The sequence below is a fragment of the Oryzias melastigma genome, linkage group LG15 (genome assembly GCF_002922805.2).
Source record: "Oryzias melastigma strain HK-1 linkage group LG15, ASM292280v2, whole genome shotgun sequence".
Taxonomy (NCBI): domain Eukaryota; kingdom Metazoa; phylum Chordata; class Actinopteri; order Beloniformes; family Adrianichthyidae; genus Oryzias; species Oryzias melastigma.
Genome location: NC_050526.1, coordinates 23,768,077 through 23,784,629, shown reverse-complemented (window position 1 = coordinate 23,784,629; position 16,553 = coordinate 23,768,077). Strand labels below are relative to the sequence as shown.

General features: G+C 41.1%; 1 protein-coding gene across 7 annotated transcripts in view; it reads left to right on the top strand.

Annotated features, from left to right (window-relative positions):
• The window catches only part of dst (dystonin), a 92,473-nt gene that overhangs the window by 61,091 nt on the left and 14,829 nt on the right, over nt 1–16,553 (top strand). For all 7 annotated transcript variants that reach the window (XM_036215470.1, XM_036215471.1, XM_036215472.1 and 4 more), the window contains 21 exons: nt 30–1,498; nt 8,360–8,521; nt 8,645–8,815; nt 9,015–9,181; nt 9,921–10,080; nt 10,273–10,599; nt 10,746–10,830; nt 11,418–11,659; nt 11,739–11,945; nt 12,025–12,144; nt 12,212–12,319; nt 12,404–12,622; nt 12,713–12,916; nt 13,050–13,281; nt 13,384–13,610; nt 13,685–13,807; nt 13,913–14,014; nt 14,484–14,585; nt 14,921–15,094; nt 15,250–15,405; nt 16,060–16,257. In XM_036215470.1, coding sequence (XP_036071363.1) covers nt 30–1,498; nt 8,360–8,521; nt 8,645–8,815; nt 9,015–9,181; nt 9,921–10,080; nt 10,273–10,599; nt 10,746–10,830; nt 11,418–11,659; nt 11,739–11,945; nt 12,025–12,144; nt 12,212–12,319; nt 12,404–12,622; nt 12,713–12,916; nt 13,050–13,281; nt 13,384–13,610; nt 13,685–13,807; nt 13,913–14,014; nt 14,484–14,585; nt 14,921–15,094; nt 15,250–15,405; nt 16,060–16,257 — 4,955 coding nt within the window. The remainder of the gene's footprint in view (nt 1–29; nt 1,499–8,359; nt 8,522–8,644; nt 8,816–9,014; nt 9,182–9,920; nt 10,081–10,272; nt 10,600–10,745; nt 10,831–11,417; nt 11,660–11,738; nt 11,946–12,024; nt 12,145–12,211; nt 12,320–12,403; nt 12,623–12,712; nt 12,917–13,049; nt 13,282–13,383; nt 13,611–13,684; nt 13,808–13,912; nt 14,015–14,483; nt 14,586–14,920; nt 15,095–15,249; nt 15,406–16,059; nt 16,258–16,553) is intronic.

Sequence of the window (16,553 nt, the reverse complement as noted above, 5' to 3'; positions counted from 1 at the left end):
TGCTAATTATCCTGTTTTTTCTGTGGCAGCCAAGCGGATCAAGCAGCTGAACTTGACCTTCGCCAGCTCTCAGCAGTTCCATCAGACCTCCAAAGACTTTGAGTCATGGTTGGGCGAGAAGCTTCGTCATCAGTCTGAGCCTCAGCCCATCTCTGCCAAAGTGGATGTACTCCAACAAACCATAGAGGAGCACAGTAAGCTGCAGAGGGCTCTGAAGGAACAGGAAGAGGCTTACAACACAATCATTGGTGAAGGAGAGAGGCTTCTACACAACACTGATGGTGCAGAGAAGTTGGCACTACAGGGGCAGCTCACTGCACTCTCCTCCAGCTGGGATGAAGTGAAGAAGAGCTCTGCCGAGCATGGGGACAAGCTCAAAACTGCTCTGCTGCGATCTCAGAAGTATCAGGAGCATGCAGAGAAACTTAGCTCTTGGATTCAAGACTGTGAAGCGAGTGCGGATCAAATCAAGCTCATCCTTGATCCCGTTCAAACGGAAAACTCAATTTCCCAGGTGAAAGCGCTTCAGAGGGACGTTGACAAGCGTCGGGGGCTGGTGGAGCAACTTAACGCAGACGTGGAGAGCCTAACTGAAGTGGCCAACACAGACACTGAAGCAGCAAAAGAGGAGAAGGAAAACATCAACAGAAGAGTGGAGAAATTAGGCGAGGGTCTACAAACTAAAAGGGAATCTCTGGAGAAGATTTCTCTCACTGTTAAAGAGTTTAATGAAACCTTCAAAGAGGCAAAGGGACAGATTGAGGGAGCGAAGAAACAGATGGATTCCTATGAATCCATGGGGGTTCAGGCGCACAGTAACAAAAACCTGACCAACATGAAGGCCCAGCAGAAGAGCTTAGAGGGAGTCCAGAACCAAGTGGAGCACATGAAGGCTTTGGCAAGGGACCTTGTAGTAGATGTCCCAGATGCTGAGGGAGTGACTGACCTCTTACTGCAGTCAGACAGCGTAGAAAAAGAATATACAAGTCTCAACAAAAAGCTTGAAGAAACATGCCAAGATTTGGAAAGTAAACTCCAAGGTATTGGACAGTTTCAGAACAGCATCCGTGAGATGTTCACCGGCTTTACAGAGCTGGACGATGAACTCGACAACATGCCTCCAGTTGATTTGGACTTAACTACACTCAAACAACAGCAAGACAATGTTCAAAGCTTCGTGGCAAAGCTACAAGAGTTGATGGCAAACACAGCGAATGCTCAAGACAGCTGTAGGAAGATGTTGGAGTCTGAATCGTCTCCTGACCTGCTGGGCCTGAAACGAGATCTAGATGCTCTGAATAAGCAGTGTGGTAAACTCTTGGACCGCGCCCAGGGCAGACAAGCCCAAGTGAAGAGCACTCTCACCAAGCTGGAGGAGCTGTATGACAAGCTTCATCGCGTGGAAGATAAACTGTGCACAGCTGTGGACAAGGAAGCGTCACAGGAGGCAGTCGGCATGGAGACGGAAGTAATCAACCAACAGCTGGAGGCCTTTAAGGTATGACCACCCCGGTGTGATGCTTTGTTTTCATGTCATTGGTGAAAACGAGATGACTGGTTTAACAAATGTGCACGTGTGGGAGCATGTATGGCAGTTGTCATCTTCTTTTTTTTTTTTTTTACTTGCTGCTCTTTCAAGGAATCTATTAAAGTTTTTGTTAGCCTATTTTAAAGAGCCCCTCCAACGAAAACTAGGTTTTTTCAAATCAAATCAAATAAATCACTTTATGTAATGTAATTAATTCATGTAATTAATGTAAATACAACAATATTGTTGTAGGGATTTTTGAGGCTAGCAGGAGAGCATGTAAACAGAGAGCTCTCGGCAACAGGGAGAGGAAGTTGGGGCGGAGTTGCTCCTCACCAATGGTCCCACCCACATCTGAGAGACACATTTCAACTCCTGCCACTCTGCAGAAACTATGTCCCAGAAATGACACTTTAAAAAATGCTAAAAATGGCAAGATCACAATTGAAAGACCACTGGGAATGCTTTTAAACTTTTTTTGTTCTTACTCAAGGCTCCAAGCTTCAATCATTTTCATTATGTGAATATCTATCTTGAGTTTCCAGGTAATCTTTAAAAAATATTATTATTATTGAGCATTTATTGGTTTCTGTTTCTTATTTAGTGGCGTTGTAAGTGAAGAAAAAATTTTGATTTTATTTAAAACCATAAATTATTAACAAAGTAAATACTCAATTTAAACATTATCTCCATTCTACATATGCAATCCAACTGAAAACAGCTTAGAAACCTAATTAGGTGTTTCATCTGAATGATCTGACTTAAAACTTTCTTTGTTTTCCTAATCATAGACATATATATTACACACAGGCTGCTTACCAACAGGCTTTCTTTCACATAGCGTGCTTGCTGTGTTCACAGGAATCCTCTGGGGACTGTGGGGTTTTCAGGGCATCTGCTGTTAACAAAAGAGCTGGAGTGCATATGCAATGATAGGCCAAGTGGGGCAGGCCCTCAGAGCCAGGTGGTGACCAGCAGGGTGTCATATGATTCAGTGATGAGGCTTAGCCCCCGTCCTGCTCACTAAGCGCTAATGTAGCTGTTTTCTGACCTGGGATTTTACATGCTAATGTTTACCTTCCTGACTTAAAAGCAACTTTGTGCACTTGATTGTAAAATTAAAGCATCTGCTAAAGTGTATGCAAATGTGTTGGTAGCTTGTTTGGTCTATTTTAATTAGTGCTAGTTTGTTGTTAACAAACTGAGGTAGATATGTTTAGATTAACTGGCTGCAGTGCAATAATTACGTCTTACACCGATTGAATTTTGTCTACCATCTTTCCAAATCTAAGGTGTTTATTGATGTTGTTAAAAAAACAAAAAAACAAACAAACATTTGTTTGCTTTTAGCTTTTCAGCTTTACGGATATTGTGAAAGCTCAAATACTCCTCTGGAGTTCCCCGCAGGAAGATTAACCCATTTTCAGAGGTGAAATTATGAAATGCTTCTTCCTTTCTCGTTTTATATCGTATTACCGAACAATGTAAACAGCTGTGTACTGGCAAATGTTTGTCCTGAAATGTAGGTCAAGGGATTTTTGTGAATTAAGGGGGTTCTGCACTCACGTAGGAGGGCTGCATCCTAACCTCTGGGTCACATGCCTGGATTAAAATATCACTGGTGTAGTTGGGGGTGGAAGTGTCAGCCCATCATGCACAGAGTGGTTTGTGGGCTCACTATTAAAGAAGTGATTTATTCAAATTGTTGCTAAGCAGCATGTTGTCATGGTGCAGACCCTGTCTTTGTCCTGCCACAGCTTTGGGTTGAGAGGGTGTGGATGGTCTCAGCTGCTCTTTTTAAAGTCCACTTTGGTGATTGTAGCCCCCGGAACTCAGTTTAAAAAATAAAAAATAAATAAGGATTTTACTGATACTTATATCTTTTTATTTTCTATAGTCTATGAAACTAAAAGTGCAAAGTTTTATGTCTTTATCTGTTTTAGCATTTTGGGACATTCACTGAATTATTCTTTAGATGTTTATTTCTACTTCAAGAAGTTTAGATTTTTGGTATATAACTTCTGCAGGGCAGCAGAATTTATCAGAAAGACTATTTCCATGGAAGTAAGCCTCTGCTGATATCCCGTCATACTTTTACACTCTGTCCCGCTAGCTTGTAGCCCCTTACAACCCTAGGCTAACATGAGCAGTGCAGCAAAAATGACAAAAGACATCCTAGTTTTGATCCAGCTTAAAAGAGGAAAATGAAGAAGTTAATGAATCTGTTCATCTGCGAGTGGATGCATCAGAATGTAGCCAGGAGACTTTGGCTCATTCACATGCTGCGTCACAAACAGCATTTTTCACCTGCTCCTGATTCATCCCAATTCGACTAAAGACATATTCAGAAACACGGTTTTAATCTTAAATTGTTTCATAAATGTCCTCCATTATGAAAAAAAGTCTGTAAGAAAATGTTAAAACCCCTAAAAACATGATTTTCATTGGAGTAGGTCTTTAAGTTCACAGGTTTAGTGACTGCGGGGGGTGGCGTGGGTGTCTCTTCTTACTGTTCAGACATGACCTCAGTGTTTCTTTCAAGAGTTTCCACCCTCTGAATCACACTTTAACTACTCCATTGATGATGAGTGTCACTGGAACCATGAAGCAGATGAAACGTGAAACTCCCATAAGCTAGTTGCTAAAAGGTGCATCATTTCGCACTATAGTCGACATTTCTGCTCATAGCCTTTTTGTCATATAGATTTAAATCAATGAAAGTTCCAACACTTCATATTTTAGCACAGTAACAATATATGCTGAGTAAACAAAGTGTATTTTAGAAAAGTTATGAGGAACTAATAAAATTTTAATAAAATGATGCATTTATTCCTCACTGCTTAAACGCGTATAATTGTCAAACATGCAAAAAATAATATTTTAATCAGGTTTTAGAGCTGATAAAAGGAAGATATTGATTACTGGCTACTTTTTTTTTGTTTTGCTGAAAACCTTTTATTTCTATATGGTGCTACTTTCCCTTAATCCACTCTAATGTTGTTTTTACTTATAGATGTTTATCTACCTTTGTTTAAAGTAATTAATTATTTCTACACTTTTTCTTAGATTTGGTAATGACATTCTTTGTCCTGAAAAGATGTGTAGATCTAACAATGTGTGCTACTATGTGGAAAAATTACAAAAAAGGAAAAAGTGAACAAAAACCTCAAAATATCCTTGAAATCCCAGAGATTTGGTCTCTTGAGTAAACCAAATTGCATCTAATTATGTCATAAATACTATCTGGTTCATTTTTTCCCCTTCATTCTTTATTGTGTTCAAGTGCACAAAGGAATGGAAGAAGTCCAGGTACTCAACATGCTACAGATAACTTAAAAAAACAGTCATAAATTCCTTTCATGGTCTCCTATATCCCACTAATTCTTCTGCAGCCCAAGTTACTGGACGTTAAAGCACCATCATGAACTTGGCAGAGTCGCTGGTGTTAAATTACCTGGGACCTGTGCCTCCTTCGGCATACCAAAGTAATTAAGGATATCTGCAGGGTCCACGGCAACTATTCACGAGAGGAAAACAGAGGCTGAGGGGAGAATTAAAGCAAAAAATGTGTGTCTGTCTTCAGCATTGCATGATGTCATTGCTGGGAGCTGCTGCTGCCTGTCGGTCAGTGTGCTTTTCTTGTGTGTGTTTGAATTGGAAGAGGCTGTGCGTGCGCCCCCTGTTCTGAGGGGAAAAATGAAGTAGAAGTTAGTGGCTATGTCACGATGCAGAGAATGGCTCAGAGGTGAAGTCATGCTCGCGCAGGACAAATAAGGGGAGAATTAGAAACGGGAAAAGAGGGTCATGCGTCCACCAATCAACTTGTGCCGGAGCGGCTCTGAGCACAAATGGAGTTGTGGCAGATGTTGTCTGAATAATGAGCGGGGGCGGGGCTTGAAGCCTTCTGCCAGGAGGGTGTCTGACAGTGTGAGGAGAGCGATGGGAAAGGAAGGGCAGGTTTTTTTGTTTATCTAAGAGTACCAGCTCTCCTCCGAACGTCTCCTGCTTGTTGGATTTGTTTGTGGATATTTTCATTTTGCACTGACCCGAGGATTTCAGGAGGAGAAAACCACGCTGGAGCTGAGGGTCAACTTTTGTGGAGTTTTTCTGACATTCTTCTTTTGTTAATGAATCCTGGTTTTTATATGGAGTTTGATCTGGATTTGGCCTATTTGTGTCTTAAGTAGTTTTTACTGATTGTTTTTTTTCCACTCTGAACTTGGATGTATTTTTTCAAGTCCTAAAAACCACAGTGGATTTATTTTTGGAGAAACAAGGGAAAATGATCATTCATTTCTTAATTAGTCATTTTCGAATGGAAAGACTCTTCTTTTCACACAGCTGCCGCTCATACAAGTTCTCCTCCTTCTCAACTTGAACAACTTCTGCTGTACCTCAAAAAGATTCCACTCCATCTTTAATCTCGTCTTGGACCTGGGCTCTGACAGTTGTTTCATCATGGGTAAACCACTAAGCAGACCAGATTGCCTCAGACAAAACCCCTCCTGTGTTGGGAAGGGGGAGGAAGAGGACCTGAATATTGATGACTGCTATGTGCCACAGAGGTCAATTTATGACACGGTCCGGCTCAACGAACAGATAGATTCGGGGTCGAAAGGCAGCCTCTCCTCGCGACACTTCACGGGCACCTTACCTTACACACACCGCACTTTAGAGGTCAGAAGTCTGTGTGGCAATGGGGGTCTCTCGGCTTCCAGCTCATTTGAGCTGAGGACCAGAAAGCCTGCCATGCTGGACGAGCGTGCAGTCTTTGATGGGCTTAAACTCAATGGGAATGGCATGAGGGTGAGTGATACCGTGCTTCCGAAGACTCGTCTTCAAGGTGGAGACAAGAAAGAACAAACCCATCACCGGCGATCGTGGCGGACTTTTGCCCCGACTAATTTGGGGGAGTATGTGAGCCGCAGTGGGACGCTGGGCTCAGGGAGTGTGGAGAGGCCTGGGCTGATCAATGGCAAGAGAGGACCAAGTAAAACCAGCTCGCTGACATCTGAAGAGGACTCAGGGCTCTACAGTCCCTCAGTAGAGAGGGACAGACACAAACCCCACAAAAGAACGGGCCCCGGCACACGGAGCCTGTCATCCTCGGAGGCCATGCACACATCCGGGGACCTGAAAACGAGACGATCACTGAGCTCAGGGCAGGAGGACTTTCCTTTCTCTCCTGTAAAAAAGAAGCAGCCTCTTTACCACAGCAGCTGCTTGGTTCAGGAGCCACGACACAAAGAATCTGCTACTGTGAAACTGCATGAAAAGGAAACTCTAAGCAACGGAGAATACAAATACTCCACAGCGAGGTCACCTTCAGGGTCGACCGCCAGAACTCAAAACGACAGTTCAGGCTGGCGGTCCAGGACTCTAACCGACTACGATGAGCTGTCCACAGCTGAGCTGTTTGAGGATGTGTCACCTCAGGATGACTGCGAGTTGGTTAGTGTGGTGGTGACACAGCCGGAGACACACAGGAACTCTGTAACTCTACACACAGCCAGCTGCCAGCACACAAATCTGTGTTCCTCGCAACAAGCAGCATCCAAATACAACTTGGAAGAGCTGGAGGAGTTTCTGCAGTCTCTGGAGGCTTGTCTGCCGAACAGCATACAGACATTCCAGCACACAGAGGAGCATGACATTGAGGCTTTACTGAGTGCCATTGCTGCCTGCACTGAAATGGACCCCACGGGTTATTTCTTCTCACAGGTGCCCCAAAATAACCACTCCTTCCATTCCTGAATGTTTCTCCGTTCGGTGTTCTGGCATGTTTCTGTTTATAGAGCATCCATTTAAAATGAGTTTTTCCTCAACAAGTCATGGTTTTGGCTACAGGAGGGATGTAATCAGGATTTTTTGGCTTTACAGACTGGAATTTTGTTGTGCTTTAGCTGATAAAAGTGTGTTCATAAGATCTACTGACCAATTTGAGGTGGTAATATCAACTGAGTTTTTCCCCAAAAAACTATGAGATCATAAAAAATTGTAAATGTAATGGATGCTTTATCAAGAATTATTTTTTTTTCCTTTAAAAGCAACATATAGACACAAATGAATCGCAGAACAATCAAGCATTTCTTTTTATTTTTATTTTTTACAAACAGAAGTAATATTCAGTATGACAAATTTAGTTAAAGTTAAAACATTAGATGTCTGTTGCTCTAAAGATCCACTCTGATCATCTTTTGAGCTATTTTAAAAGCATTCTTTTAATTATGATGATGCCATTTTTTGTCAAATTAAAATAATAATAAAAAAAAACTGTGATGTTTTGTAGGACATTGTTTCTGCAGAGGGGCAGGAGTAGATTATTAGAAATTTGCCTCTGAGTTGTAGGTGGGACAGCTGGTGAGAGGCAACCCCGCCCCTCTTCCCCTCCCCGTTGCTTAGTGCTCGGAGCAGGGAGTTTGTGGGCTGCCTAGTGTATTTTCTATGTCACAAATAAGTTCTTTTCCTAGCAACATTTTTTGTCCTTTCCTAATTTACAGCAGTTTGAAAAAATAACTACTCAAACATTGAATTTTGAGCTGAATTTTCTTTGTATATGTTCCGCTTCATCAGAGAAATGCAACAAGAACATGTTAAAAACACCAAAACGCATTTTTTTTTATTAAAATTGGGTTCCAAATTTATAAATTCATTGCTAAATGCACAGATTAGTCTTCAGTATTTTCCACATTTTCATAGGTTATTTCTTTTCTCTCTAAAAGAAAGCAATCCTCTTGCCACTAATTCAGTTGTTCTGCTTTTTTGTGTTTTATTCGTCTTGAATTTTTTTAACAACTAATATATATCATATTTAAACTCTTTGTCTTGAAGGCTCTCCAGAAAGATAACATTGAACCCCTGCAGACGCAAATTCAAGACATCAACTCACTCGGACAGAGCCTGATCCAGAACGCTGCTAAAGGCACCAGCACCAAGAAGCTTGAGGACGACCTTCAAGACACCAACCTAAAATGGAATACCCTCAATAAAAAGGTCACACTGCCCTGACTGTCACATGTTTACGTTTCTGTAGATTATATTTCTGAGTTGCACATTTTTTTGTCATTGTTAGAGTCAAATATTGACAACATTTTTTGTTTATCATGTCTTTTGCAGATTGCTGAACGATCTGCTCAGCTGCATGAAGCCCTGTTGCATTGTGGGAGGTTTCAGGATGCTCTAGAGTCCCTGCTCAGCTGGCTGACGGACACTGAGGAGCTTGTAGCCAACCAGAAACCTCCATCCGCAGAGTTCAAAGTGGTGAAGGCACAGATACAAGAGCAGAAGGTCAGTCAAACAAACATTTCCTTCCGACAGTTAACAAGTCAACACACTTACAAATAATTTTAGCTTTGTCATTCATCTTATTTAATTGACATTCATTGCCCGGTGGGCACCTAATTTGTGTCTGTTAGATTTACTACCTTTTTTGAGGCGATCAAATCAACAGCACTCGTAACTCTGCCGCTTTGTTTGCCTTTGACAGCTCTTGCAGAGACTGCTGGATGACCGAAAGCCGACCGTGGAACTCATAAAAAAGGAGGGCGGAAAGGTTGCAGAACTGGGAGAGTCTGTGGATAAGGAGAAGGTTGCAAAAGAGATTGAAGGCCTAGGGCAGAGGTGGGACACTCTGCTGAAGAAAGCTGAAAGCAGGTCTGTATGAAAACACAAAAAGCTTCACTGACCTAAAATTCTAAAGTTAAAGTAGTAATCAGGTTTATGTTTTTGTCTTTATTTCAAACTTCACTTGTCTATTTTGTAAAGTTTAAAAAAACTGAAAGGAATTTAAATAAAGTAATTACTTTTTTTGTTTCTTTGCGCAAACATGCACACAAAAAATGACTTGGTAACACAACACAAATCATTTTTTTCCTTTTCTTTGACTTATTTACAGATTTCCAAACACTTTAAAAACTCATACGATAGTCTTAAAAAGTGGTGACATGTTCTGCAAAGTCCTACAAAAACATTATGGGTTTCATTTGTTATTTTTTTTAAATTATAGACAGAACTCATAACACGGTGTTAGATTTACATGAAAATTTAAAGTAAAATGGAGAGAAAATATGTGAAACTGAGCTTGCAATATTGAAAAATAGTTTCAGTGTTTTGTCATAAAGGAATTTTTAGGAAATTTAGCATTTTGAGTTGATCTGATGTGACCTTCAAATGGAGTTACTCATCTTTTAATTGAACTCATGATAAACCACTTTCCAGCATCTCAGACTATTTTTGTCAACATGGTCAAACCACAGAAGATCAGATCTTCTGAGAGAAAATTTACGCCAAACTTCTACTAATTGTTTTTTTTTACTTCTTATCCAGTGTCTTTTCATAGGGGTTATGTGTAGTGTCTCTCAAGCCCTTTTGTGTGTTTTTACGCATGTGGCAGGCACAGACAGCTGGAAAGCATCTTAGTGGTCACTCAGCAGTTCCACGAGACTCTGGAGCCTTTGAGTGAATGGCTGGCAGCGACAGAGAAACACCTCGCCAACTCTGAGCCAATTGGCACTGAGACTTCTAAGCTAGAGGATCAGATTTCTCAGCATAAGGTAATTCACTCCATGTCCAAATTAACAATTTTGTTTAGATTTATTTTGATTATGTTTGATTCTTCCCTGCATATTTTATATTACTTTTCTCATTTGTTGCTTTTAATTTAAGTTGTCATCACCTCCCATTTTTGTCTGTTTTACATTTTGTTTTTGTCTTTTTTTGTTCCATTTCTCACACCCCATGGTCAGGCTTTAGAGGAGGAGATTATGAATCACAGTAAAGACTTGTTTCAGGCTGTCAGTCTGGGTCAAATGCTCAAAACTGTGAGCTCTGTGGACGATAAAGAGTTTGTTCAATTCAAACTGGAAACCATTCAGGCCGGTTATATAGAGCTCCAGGAGCGATGCAGGAGGAAAGCTGACATGCTGCACCAGGCTCTGGCAAACGCCCAGCTGTTTGGAGAGGATGAGGTGGCCCTCATGAACTGGCTCAACCAGGTGCACTCCAGGCTGAGCGAAGTGTCCGTGGAGGACTACAGAACAGACACGCTTGAAAAGCAACTAGCAGAACAACGGGTACAAAGTTCCCATCAGGCCATCCATTTTTTTTATTTCTTTTGCCTTACATGAATCATCTCTCAGTTTGTTTCAGTTTAATTATTTCTATTGTTTGTGCGGGACCTTCTCCTTTGCCTCTCTGTGACTGAGGTTTTTCTTTTCAGACCCTTCAAAGCGAGATTGAACTCCAGAAGAAGAATGTTGATCAAGCCATCTTTAATGGAGTGGAGCTGCTGAAGCAAACAACAGGCGCGTCTTAAATACTTCCTCATGTTTTAATGAACTAAATTCAACTAGTTTAAATGAACTACCAGGCAGTAACAGAAAAAGAACAACTTTGTTTACATCAAATAAACATAAAAAAACACTCTTCATGTCATCTTAAGAGCAAATGACGTAAATTGTGGGTCAGAAATATATACTTAAAATACATACTTTGTTTAATTTAAGCATTTTACTTAAACATTTTTCTTAACAGTGGGACCCTAACACAGCAGCATTTTTTTAATATTGTTTTTCATACAGTTATGCATAATGAGGATAATTCTGATTGTTTTTAATTTGGGTTCTTCAGAGTAAAACAAATACATTTATATTTATTTTACTGTTACATGGAAACAAAAAATGTTAGATAACCATTGCATTACTGCACCACATCCCACATTTTGACACTATTATTACAGTTTCCTTGGATCTTTGAATGCATCACAGGTTGTGGCCTCACCTGGCTGGGATGTAGTGCAATTATATTTATTAAATTATGGATTGTCTGTAAAACACTTTTCTAAAGCATTAAATTGACTTTGATCTAATTTATTTTTCTTTTCGGTTTGCAGGTGATGAAGTTTTGACCATCCAAGGAAAACTGGATGGAATAAAATCCAAGTATGCTGAGATAAACTCAATGAGCGATGGCGTCCTGAAGACACTAGAGCGCGTTTTGAGTCTCTCCTCCAAGCTGCAGCACACTCATGAGGACCTGAGCACCTGGCTGGACAAAGCTGAGGCTGAGATCAGCCTTTTTGCTGAACAGGAGCCTGTTGGCGAGCAGCTTGTTCACTCTCAAAACAGGCAGAAGGCAAGGCTTTTAACATTTAAAATGTTCACTTCTAAAAGACTGAATTTAAAAGATGTTTTTGTTTGCTTAACATGTTCAGGCCTTGCTTAAAGAAACCAAGGACCAAAAATCAGTGGTGGACAAGCTGAATGAGTTGAGCGGTTCTCTCCTGGACCTGATCCCATGGCACACCCGAGAGGGTTTAGACAAGCTGTTGAATGAGGATAACGAGCGCTACAGAGCCGTGTGTGACACCATCACCTGCCAGGTCGACCAGATCAATGCTGGCATCCTTAAATCACAGCAGGTAAGTGCAGTGGCTTTATTTCCTCATTTCACTGCATTTTTCCTCTTATTTTTGTTACTTTGATTCATCATTCCTACAGTTTGGGGAAGCAGCAGATGCTGAGCTCTCCTGGTTGACTGAGGCTGAGAGGAAGCTGCTGTCAATGGGGGAAATCAGGCTGGAGCAGGACCAGACAACAGCGCAGCTCCAAGCACAAAAGGTTCGCTTTCAGGACCATGAGTGAGTCTGTGTGTGTGTTCACTGAACTGACCCAACTGGTTTAACAGGTTTTCTCAATGGACATCATGAGGCACAAAGATGCCGTGGATGAAATAGTGAAAACAGGGAAGATGATCATGAGCAGCAAAAACCCTGAGGAAAAAGCAGCTTTGAAGGTAAATAAAAAATGTTATAAATTCTGAAGCATTACTTATATGTTTATAAAAGTGCACATAGAGTGAATGTTTGAATTCAAACAGGCCAAGACTGAGGCCATCTTGGAGAAATATGGTGTCATCAGTCAGCTGAATTCCGAGCGCTGCTTGCAGCTGGAGCGTGCTCAGTCTCTGGCCACACAGTTTTGGGAGACGTATGAGGAACTATGGCCGTGGCTTCAGGAAACCATAAGGTCCTTTGGCCAGCTTCCTGCACCTGCCATCGAGTTTGACACACTCAGACAACAGCAAGAAGAGCTCAGAGTAAGAAGCCAGCATAGAGAGATTCTTTGTGGGACTTTTGTCCAAATAAAAAAAGAAAGAATTCAGCAAAACATCTGATGTGTTTTCCAGCAAATGAGAGAGCTGATCGCCGAGCACAAGCCACATATCGACAAGATGAATAAAACGGGGCCTCAGCTTCTTGAACTTAGCCCAGTGGAGGGAGAACCCATCAGAGAGAAATACACAGCTTCTGACAAACTATACACCAAACTCAAAGCTGACGTCACACAGAGAGCTGCAACTTTAGATGAAGCCATCTCCAAATCCACACAGGTAAGGAGCACATTTTCTACTGTATGATAAACTATCACAAAAATATATTTTTAAGAATGAATCAAATCTGTTTTGTGTATTTTTTTAATGTTTGAAGTGATGTGTAATTATCTACCTCCTTATTTTTTGTCAGTTCCATGATAAAATCGACTCCATGATAGAATCCCTGGAGCGTATCGCGGAACGGCTCCGTAAACCTCCCTCCATCTCAGTAGAAGTGGAGAAGATTAAGGAGCAAATGACTGAAAACAAGGCTGTCTCTATGGACCTGGAGAAGCTGCAGCCCTCCTATGAGACCCTGAAGCAGCGGGGTGAAGAGATGATCGCACGATCCGAAGGACCAGACAAGGACTTATCAGCTAAAGGTTTGACATCATGACCAAAATATTTTTACTGGGATTCTATTTATCTAATTTTTAACAGTGATATAAGTCATCCTTTTTATTCTGCTGTTTTTCCACGAGCAGCCGTACAAGACAAACTGGATCAAATGGTCTTCCTGTGGAGTGATATTCAAGCTCTGCTTGAGGAGCGAGAGGGGAAGCTCCTGGATGTGATGGACCTGGCCGAAAAGTTCTGGTGTGACCACGGCGCTCTCATCATCACCATCAAAGACAGCCAGGACCTGCTGAAGGAGCTGGAGGAACCCGGGGTGGACCCTTCTGTCGTCAAGCAGCAACAGGAATTTGTGGAGGTGGAGCGATTTAAATTCAAAATTAACTCGATGAATCAACCAGTTGTTTTCTTTAACTTTGAAACATATTTTAGGGATTTAAGGAAGAGCTCGATGGGCTGCAAGAAGAGCTTGATGTGGTTCAAAATCAGGGGGCGGAGCTTTTGATGGCCTGCGGGGAGCCTGATAAACCAGTCATAAAGAAAAGTCTGGACGAGGTAACGTTTAGCATAAAATAAAATTCTGACAAAAATAATTTGATACTCTGAATAGTTCATTTGAATGCATTTTATCACCTACATGTATATAATGTGATTTTTTAGGTCAATTCAGCATGGGAAAATCTGAGTAAGACTTGGAAGGAGAGAGTAGACCGACTGGAAGAGGCCATGCAGGCTGCTGTGCTGTTTCAAGATGGCTTGCAGGTACTTTAAATAGCACATCTGCCTGATGTTGTGCACACAAAACAAACAGAAACTTGACTGCAGCTTCTTTTTCGACGATGAAAAATCCCAGCTTATACACTGTTTGTCTTTAAAAACTAAACACACTCCATGAGCCAGATTATGAGGATGACGCAACCCTTGTGAATTTAACAGGGGGATGTCAATTCAGGGGCTATAAACACCAACCACAATCTTGCACTTTGTTTATTTTATACTTGCAAAACATTTTTAGAGATCTTGTTTATGATTTGGGAAAGTTTTCTTTGCAGCTGGTTTAATTTAACTTGAGGACATAGAATTTATCTTCAAAGCTTTCTAAAACTCATTTTACTGCATATGTTTACACAATTTTGTGAACTGCACAAACAAGCTGACAAGCTGTTAGATTTAGTGCGTAAGTTGAAACTGTCTTTTTTTTTCTTGTCAATAACAATGCTTTCTCTCACAGGGGATGTTCGACTGGGTGGATATTTTGGAGAGCAAACTGGATTTAATGTCCCCTGTAGGCACAGATCTGGAGACGGTCAAGCAGCAAATCGCAGAGCTCAAGGTACATCCGTGTGTGTGTTTGTATTTAAGTATACGATGGGCATTTCAAACATTGAAAGCAGGATAATCCCTTTCTGCAATGGCTTACTGACCCACTTCTTTATCTTTACTGCATTGTTAGCAGGCGAAGCAGCTGTATCATACACCACCTGTGTTTATATTACAGGCTTTATCTGAAACAAAAGACTTTCTTTATGTCCAGGTACAAAAGTTCCATAAGAAAGGCCCATTTCCTTTGATTTGAGAAATAGTACCGACTAAAGGCAAATATAGTGTTTGCAGGTTTGCTTTATGTTCTTCTGACTGAGCTTACCACCACTTGTCATGCTTTGTCAGGAGTTCAAAGGGGAAGCATACCAGCTGCAGATAGAGATGGAGCGGCTGAACCACCAAGCGGGCCTGCTGCTGAAGAAGGTGACCGAAGAGGCTGATCGCTGCACCATTCAAGACCCGATGGCCGAACTCAAGATGCTGTGGAACAATCTGGATGAAAAGATCATCAGTCGGCAGGTCAGGATAGGGGATTTACTTTTTAAAAATCTTGGACTGTCAGAAAAGAAATAATTTTTTAAATGTTAAACAAAAGAAAAAGAAGATAGCAGAGCTAAATAACTGGTGTGTATGTCAAATGCTTTCACTGACGGGTCAAACTTTCATTGATCCAGCACAAACTGGAGGGAGGCCTCCTGGCTCTGGGACAGTTCCAGCATGCACTGGACGAGCTGCTGGCCTGGATGAGCCACACCGAGGAGATGCTCAGCGAACAGAAAAAGTCTGCAGGAGACCCCAAAACCATCGAGATCGAGCTTGCCAAGCACAACGTACGACACATTTTCACTCATTCGATGCTTCTTTTAGCCATGTTTAAAACAAGCTGCTTTAGTAAACAAACAAGCCGTTGCATACGTTCATGTAATCCTTGAAAATGGGAGAAGACTGGAGAAGATTAGTCTCTGCAGATGTATAGTTTACTCCTACAATCCTTGTACAAATTGGTATTTTTTTTAAGTTGGTGCCATTTTCTAGTTTAATCTTTTTTACACAAAACAACAGAAATAAGCTCCTATGATCTTGATTGCACCACTTCTTGATGGAACTTAATTTACTTCTAAAACATATGTCTTACTGTCAGAACCCCTCATCTATGCTTCCACACACTAAACAGTCAGTTTTAAGTATTTTGGGCCTGAATTTCTGTTTTATTTTTGGGCAAATCATCTACAAGCAGAGTTAACTCTGATCCCCTTCACTCTAGTTAAATTTAATGTATTTCTGAAAGTCTGCATTAGATTTTTAGATGTACACATTTTTCTGGTTTTAGTTCTCATACTGCAGTTAAGATGCATTCAGATACCACACTCTCCAGTATATAACAAACACAATTTACCTTTTGATTTTTCTAAAATAGAAACTGTTACATTTCAAGATCCTCCAAAATTTTGCACTTTTTTGTTTTTTTTTTTGGATTTTTGCAGATACTTCAAGTTGACGTTCTGGCTCATAAGGCGACAGTGGAGACGGTGAACAAGGCAGGAAACGAACTGGTGGAGTCCAGCGCCGGAGAAGAAGCCTCCAGCTTGAAGAGCAAACTGGAGAACCTGAACCAGAGATGGAAAGCCATCTTGAAGAAGACAGAGCAGAGGAAGCAGCAATTGGAGTCTTCCCTCCTTCAGGCATGAGGATTCATTTCTCAACATTTGAACAACCTGTTTTATAGTTATTGTTTAAAAAAATGTTGACTCATTTGTTTCTCCCCAGGATACGTATAAGCATGTCATGTCAAAGTCATAAAGTTTAACCCCCCTCTGCATCCTGTGGAGTTTCACACGTATCCATGACACATGCTTGATCTGAGGACAGGAAGGGAACTTTTGACTCCACTTTTCCCTCAGCTATTATTAGCATCCATTCTCATCTCAGTTGGAAAAAAATTGTAAAAGTTAAAAACCTAAAGAAAAATTCTAACAGT